Genomic DNA, 7,779 nt, shown 5'->3' with positions numbered 1-7,779 from the left:
GGGAGTGGACCCCATCCGGGTAGTGTGTTCGGACAAAGGGTAAGGTGGTGATTTCCACTCCTCTATGAGAGGAATTGGAAGAACTGTACCAAACAAGGAACCTAAGAGGATAAAGATCCTACTCAAACCTCGGAGGCGTTCCACAAAAATATCCTCTCAGGTTCACTGTCCAGTACAATTCCCTAGTGCCTCTAATAAGAGGGGGGATGGATCCCACTTGGACAGATTATTCGGATAGGGATAAAGTCATCATTTCCACCCCCCACATGAGAGGGGAACCAGACGATCTGTACCGGGCAGGAACCAGTTCCTCCCCTTTTACTTAGGGGTGTCAATAAAGCCCGCTCGGCCCGAACCCGCCCTGAGCCCGGCCCGGACCCGACCCTGATTTTTCAGCCCGAAGGGCGGGTCAGGGTTTAAAAATTGCTTGACCCTGGCAGGGTCGGGTCGGGATCGGGTTTAAGCCTCGGATTAAGCCCGGCCCGGCCCGACCCGACCCTGTATTGTTTATAAGCATGTTTATATTTTTTTATATATACAATATATACTTATATAGATATTTATATTTATTTATATTATACTTTTTCTTTATCCTAACACTAAAGAAATAAAAAATAAAAAAAAAACACTCAAAACCCTCAAATCCCAATCACATTTCACTCACCCCATCTCTGTTCCTTCGCCGTTTCTGCAATCTTCTCCAAATCTTCTTCAAACGAAACAGCCTAAATGGCTAAATCCGTTCTCTTTCCCTTCTGTTTCTCTTCTCTTTCCCCCTTCTCTTTCGCTTTTCTTTCCCCCTTCTCTTTCCCCCTTCTCTTTCCCTTCGGCCTTCCATCTTCCCATTGTGCGATTTCTGCAAATTATCCCCACATCGAAAAATAATAGGGAAGAATCGTTGAACCTGAAGGAGTTGAACATCTGCAGCTTCGAAGGTGACGCTGGAAGGGAAGTTGTAACAGAACCCTTTGTGATGTCTGGATATCTGGAATGCTGGATTAGCTTCATCTATCGTTCTCGTTTGGACTTTGGAGGAGAAGGCTGAGGAGGAGAACTGCAAGGCGAGTTTGGACCAATTAGGTATGTCCGATTGTTCTTCTTCTTGTGTATTTTCTCTTGGTTTTGTCCCTCGCTCTCTTCTCTTTGCTATTTCTCCTTTTTTTTTTCTTTTCGTTGGGTTGAACCCTAGAAGGGTTTAATCGAAGTTTTAGAGGAAAAAAAAGGGGTGGTGCCGTGGTGGGCGTTTTCGCTGGGAATCGACAGTGGTTTTTTTTTTTTAAAGTCAAATGGGTGTGGTGATTTTCAGTGAAAATTTAAGAGGTTATCTGGTTTGGGGTCAAGTAATTAGATGGGAATGAGAGTCGAAGGGAGGAGTGTTTTGCTATGGAAGTCCAGGGTTTTTGTTTGCTTGTTTGTTTGTTCGCTGTTATAGGCTTACAGCAGGGGTAATAAAAGGAGAATAGGTTGTTACTGTTGGAATCAGAAGGGGGTTGGGGAGATGGGGCTGTTGTAGATAAATTTTTTTACAGCTCTCTGTGGCAGAGGCCAAAGGCATGGAGGTGTAGAATGTAAAACAGAGATCTCTTGAACTTTTGAATTAATGGATGGAAACGGATACATACCAAATCCAGGTCTTTTCTTAGATAATTTTCTTTCTTAAATTTATTTTGGATTATTGAATATTTTTTGTGTGGCTTTTAGGAACCCGACTTTCGGGTTAGTGTGATGGTATGAACATGTTTGATTTTATTACTGAGGACTTGTAGTACTGCTCTTATTTTTCTTCTTGTAATCCATCTTCTATCTTTTGATTTTCACGGTTTTTCTTTCCCTGTTGCATTTGTACATAATTAAGCTTAGAAAGGAGCAGAATGGAGAGAAATTTCAGATCTCAAGCTAACGAGAATACGAGATTCATTGAGTGCACTGTTTATAATCTTTTCATTTTTACTGCTTTAAATTAAGTTAAAATATTTTACTTGCAAGAGGTGGAATATGACAATCGCAGTGCAGACAATTTTAAAATCTTACAATCTGATCAACTTTGGCATAGTAAAAATTACAGGCATAACAACCATTTAAAAAAATAAAAATAAATTAAAGTCAAGTCAGTTCAGGGACAGGGTCAATCAGGGCCAACCCGACCCTGCCCGACCCTATCAGGGTCGGGTCGGGCCGGGCCGGGTTAGGAAAAACCCTGGCAGGGTCGGGTCAGGGTTGAGGATTTCTTGGCCCTGCCAGGGTTGGGTCAGGGTCAGGGTTTAGGTTAAAGCCTCTAGGGTCAGGGTCAGGGTTTAGGCAGGCCCGGCCCAACCCGACCCATTGACACCCCTACTTTTACTCGCTTTCAAAAAGTCAACCTGAAAAAAAAATCTTAGAAGGAAGTTGCCAAGATGGAAAACAAAAGAAGATCCATATATAAAACTCCACACTTATTCACAGCAAAGTTGTGCAAATATCTGTTTCAGGATGATGGCCGCGGCGCCAACAGATGTCGTCCAGTCTTTTTCATCCTCATCCTCCTCCGCCTCTCGATGGAGTTACGATGTGTTTTTGAGTTTCAGAGGCGAAGACACACGGGATAACTTCACACGAAAACTCTATGACGCTCTGGTCGGCCGAAGGATCGAAACATTCAAGGACGATGAGAAGCTGAAAATAGGAGATCTGATCTCTGAAGCCCTCAAAAAGGCAATCAAAGAATCAAGGTTCGCCATTATCATATTCTCGAGGAATTATGGTAATTCCAGATGGTGCCTAGAAGAACTCGCCTTGATTATGGAATGCTGGGAAAAACATCATGGCCAAAAGGTTTTTCCAGTTTTCCTCAAGGGTGTCGAAGGATCGGACGTACGGCGTCAAAAGGGGAGCTTTGAGGAGCCTTTTCGCAAACACCAAGAGCGCTTCGAGCCAGAGATGGTGGAAAGGTGGAGGTCAGCTCTGAAAATAGCAGGTGAACTCCGTGGATGGAACTTGAAAGACGAACAAGGGTAATTAATTACTTGACACATTTTTTGTTTCTTTGATTAACCACCGTGATTGTCTTGAACAAAACTTGGATCTGGTGGGTTGTCCTCATATGTTTTTTCTCTCTCAAGTTTATTCTGATTGAGCACTCTAATAAAGGAACAATTTTAAAGCCTAAATTATATTCTATTTAGCACAAATCTAAATCTATAAAAAATAACTAAGAATAATTAAAAGAGGAAATAAAGGAAACTTATGAAATTCCTGCATACTAAAATGTAAAATTAATAGTTACAATATGTATTTCAAATGCCTTTACACTCTCCCCCCCCCTACACACAAGGTTTGGTTTCTTTGATCTTTTGGAAGTTGCCTTATTTATTTAGCTCCTTTTGTGTGAGAACTTTAGTCCCACATTGGAGGTACCTGGAATACTATGATGGGAACTGCAAGGATAGGGTTCCTTGGAGAAAGGTATCTCTCTTCTCACATGTTTGGGTTTAGTTCAGGGCACTTTTCACTCGCACCCACGTCGAGCCGAGCCAAATTGGGTTAGGTCGGATCTGGTCGACGAGATCTTAAGGATTGAGAAATCAGTGTGTATTCGGTGCCGATAATAGTAACTGGACTTCTCTGAATAGGTGATTCCAAAGGGATTTCATTCTCTATAAATAGAGGATGTTTTTGACACTTCTTGCATTCATTCCAAGTGTTCTCTACTTTCATAAAACTCTCTACATCTTTCTTTATCTGTTTTCCGTTATTACACATTGTTTTCAAGTTCTCTTTATTTATTAAGTTGATTGAGCATAGCCTGAAAATATCTTGATATGGCCAAGTAAGTGAGTGCAAGAATTACTGGAGGGCCTAAGGGGTTGTTTCATTTTGGAAATTGATTCACAAGAATATTCTTGCTCCATAGAGGGTGAATATAATCTTAAGGATAGTGATCGGTGGCACGACTCAATCCCACCATCACTGAGAGATTCGTTTGAAGCAAGTTGCAGTGACAAAGTTGGTATTTTAAGTTTTAAGTGTTTTTCAAGTGGATTACTACCATCATCAGTGAGTTTTACTATTTAAGATTTCGTATTGTTATAGTAGTCTATCAAATCATATGTTTGATGTTCTATTTTACCAAACAAGCATACATAAATATTAAAAACAGAAGAGGAAAAGACAATTTACAAGGTTCGCAATAAATGAACAGAATTTCAAAATATGTTAGAATTTTCCTAAAATACATTAGAAATCAAAATAAATATTGTTCAAAATGATTTGAACTCTAACTATCATGATTCTGATGATAGATAGTAGGAAACCATTTTTCATATTTCGTATGGTTCACTATTTTAAAGGTTAAATCAAATTTTCCTTAGTGATGGTAAAAGTGCATTTTTTTTAAAATTTTTGAAGTTTTATATGTCCGCATGGAAAAAATATGATTGGGCGAATCCCCACTAAATGAATAAATGACGATGATTTGGCCAACATATCCATAAAAATTGATCTAAACAAAAATGTCACATTGAAGACAATTGGGATAGTCAAAGGACGAGTTCACATCCTCTACTTCTGCCCTACCCAGTACTGCCATGCATCCCACACACAAGCAAGGCGGAAGTTACTGCCTTACCCCTGCCTGAGCGCCTTGCCCGAGCGGGATAAGGCGGTAACTTCCGCCTTGCTTGTGTGTGGAGCGTACATGGCAATAGGAGCAGGCGAAAGTAGAGGATGTGAATTTGTCAAAGGACGGCTTCCAGCACCCTTAATGGGCCATGGAGGAAATTGTGATTTTGGTTTCTAGTGCATATTTTGTATTCAAACCAGAAGCTTTATTGTTGTAGCTAATTACTTATATTCTGATATATGAGAGATATACTTTTGTTGTATTTTTTTTTGGGGAAAAAGAACTCTGTCCGGGAGTGTGGCCTACACCAGCACTCCCATGAGTTTATCTCTCTCCTCCTCATGTGAAAAGACATCTCTACCCCCTTGTTTTAAGGAGGAGAGAGAGATAGACACATGGGAGTGCTGGCGTAGACCACACCCCCGTACAGAAAACTGCTTCCCTTTTTTTTTGATAGGTTTTTTTGTTACTTTTGTTGTATTAACTTAACTTCAGTTATGTAATTTATATGCTATTTTTGTTTCCTTTCCTTTCCTTTCTATCATGGTTCCTATTGCAGGGATGAAGAGAAGTTGATTAAAAGGATAGTGAAAGACGTCTCCGATGCGTTGAGTGAAAGACCACTTTTTCCAAAGCCTGTGATAGAGATGCCAACCGAGTCAATCGAAATTCAGCCATCAACTCAATGCATGCTGCAGCAGATTCTTGAATGCATAGGTGATCATGATCCATGTTTTGCCATCATTGGAGTATTTGGTATGGGAGGAGTGGGTAAAACCACTCTGGCCAAACAAGTAAACAATCGTTTGGAAAAAGATTTGGCCAGAGGAGTAAAGATACCTTTTGAGATTGTGATAATGGTTACAGTGTCTGCCACTCCCAACTTACCAAGTATCCAAACTAGTATCGGTAAGCGCTTGGGATTAATACAAGATAATATTGAGGCTAATGCATTATTTGAAGCCCTAAGGAAGAAGAAATTTCTACTAATTTTGGATGATGTGTGGTGTGAATTAAAGCTCGAGGATGTTGGAATCCCTTACCCTTCAGACGAAAATGGAAGCAAGATCTTAGTGATCAGTCGAAATCAAGATACTTGCACTGATATGGGTGCTAGTAAAACAATAAAAGTGCAACCATTATCTGATGCCGAGTCGTGGAAGCTTTTTGTTACAAAAGCTGGTGAACATGTTGTTGCCGATAATATAAAGCACTTTGCTGAAAAAATTGTTGGAAGGTGTAAGGGTCTTCCCCTAGCAATTGTGATTGTTGCTCGCGCAATGGCAAATCGACATGGAGTTGGGGTGTGGGAGAATGCCTTAAGGGAAATGAAGCAATCAGCAAAAGATCTCCGAGGAATGATAGATAGAGTATTTGTTCCTTTGAAATTCAGTTTTGATAGATTGGAGAATGCAATGCTTAGGAGTGTATTTCTTTATTGTGCATGTTTTCCTGAAGACTATGACATTGGGAAAGATGAGATGTTAAATTATTGTGTTGGAGAGGGATTAGCAGATACACTAGGGAGTTTGAAAGCTGCTAGGGATAAAGGTGAGGATTTGATTGAAAGCTTGAAAATTGCTTGCATGTTGGAAGATGGAGAGTTGAAAGGTAGTGTGAGGATGCATGATATGATGCGAGAGCTTGCACTTTGGATTACATCTTCAGAATACTCTGGTAGTAGCCCCAAATTTTTGATAAGGATTGGTGAATCAATTAAAGAGGAACTACAGGCTCATGCATGGTTAGATGCAACAAGGATTTCACTAATAAATATACAAATAAAGGAGTTGCCAGAGTTGAGAGGGACGTGCCGAAAACTAACCACTTTGATATTCAGGGGTTTTCTATTTAAGGTGATTGGAACTTTTATTCCCGCAACAAATTTCTTTCAACACATGGATCATCTTAGCATACTTGATCTTTCTAACTTGCATCAATTGGAATATTTCCCAGATTCCTTATCATGTTTGGTGAATCTTAAGGTGCTTCGGCTACATGGTTGTATAAGGTTGAAAGCATTGCCTGCACTGGGAATGCTCCAACAGCTCCAAGTTTTAGATTTTTATGGTTGTACTCAATTACATCAGCAAATCCTCGGATCTGAATGTGTGGGAGGTTTAAGTAATTTAAGATACTTGAATGTGGATTATACCCAAGTTTCTATTCCATCGGGGGTAATTTCTCGTTTGCACAAATTGGAGGAACTGACAATGTTTGGAGCGCGTAAAATAAAATGGAAGGTGAGTTCTGGTGATGATGAAAAATGTAATATTATAAGGAGTAGTACTACTGGGTTTGATTGTAGTAAAGGACAATCAAGGGATGAGGAGGACACGAAGACGAAGAATATGATTGATGTGGAGGAGTTGTCCCACTTGACCTGTTTAACATCTTTTTCCATTTGCTTCCAAGATATCATTATTTCTGATTGGTTCAAACCTTTGGCCAAAAAGATAAAGAGATTGGAACTGAGACATTGTAGAGTTGTAAAACAAGATGCTCTACAAGCTCTCAATGAATCCCAAAATCTACAGGACTTACTAATTAAGGATTGCTCGGGTGTGACATGTCTGCCAATTCGTGTTGGGGGTTCTCTTATAATAGAGAATTGTGAGGAGTTGGAGGTGGTGTTGGACGGAGCAGATGATGTCTACCACCACCACCACGATTCCCTTCAGGTGTTAAACCTAAAAAGATTGCGAAATTTGAAACGAATGGTATGTGGTAAGAGTAATCTTGCACCAGTAAATTGCTATGGTCAACTAACGTGGATACATTTATTTAAATGCAATAGCTTGAAGATGATCTTCACCAAGGAAATGCCACGCCTGTTCAACAACTTGAAGGTAATTGAAGTTGAATCTTGCCATAGAATGGAAGTAATAATTGAAGCAGCAGATCAGGAAGAAGAACAAGAAGAAGAAGAAAAAATTGGGGAGGAGTTGGAAGTCATGATCTCACCATTCCCAAGATTGGAGACTTTAGTGTTAGTGGATCTACCAAAACTAGTTGAAGTGTGGATCAATCACATCTTGCATTGCCCATTTATAAAATTTGTGAGAGTAAGCGACTGTTCAAAGTTAAAGAAAGATCCTCTCCACGTACGAAACGGGGACGGATTACTTATTGTCATCGAGGAGAAGAAGAAATGGTGGAGTTCCACACATTTTCTTCATTGA

The 7,779-nt window shown here is 40.0% G+C and overlaps 1 protein-coding gene across 1 annotated transcript; it reads left to right on the top strand.

The window, feature by feature from the left end:
* The first annotated feature begins 2,465 nt into the window (after nt 1-2,465).
* Nucleotides 2,466-7,779, top strand: LOC122659532 (disease resistance protein RPS2-like). Its single transcript, XM_043854636.1, has 2 exons — nt 2,466-2,990; nt 5,157-7,779. The coding sequence occupies exons 1-2, from the start codon at nt 2,470-2,472 to the stop codon at nt 7,777-7,779; spliced, it is 3,144 nt and encodes a 1,047-aa protein (XP_043710571.1). The 5' UTR covers nt 2,466-2,469.

This window comes from Telopea speciosissima, chromosome 4 (assembly GCF_018873765.1).
Source record: "Telopea speciosissima isolate NSW1024214 ecotype Mountain lineage chromosome 4, Tspe_v1, whole genome shotgun sequence".
Classification (NCBI taxonomy): domain Eukaryota; kingdom Viridiplantae; phylum Streptophyta; class Magnoliopsida; order Proteales; family Proteaceae; genus Telopea; species Telopea speciosissima.
This window is presented reverse-complemented; position numbering and strand designations above follow the sequence as displayed.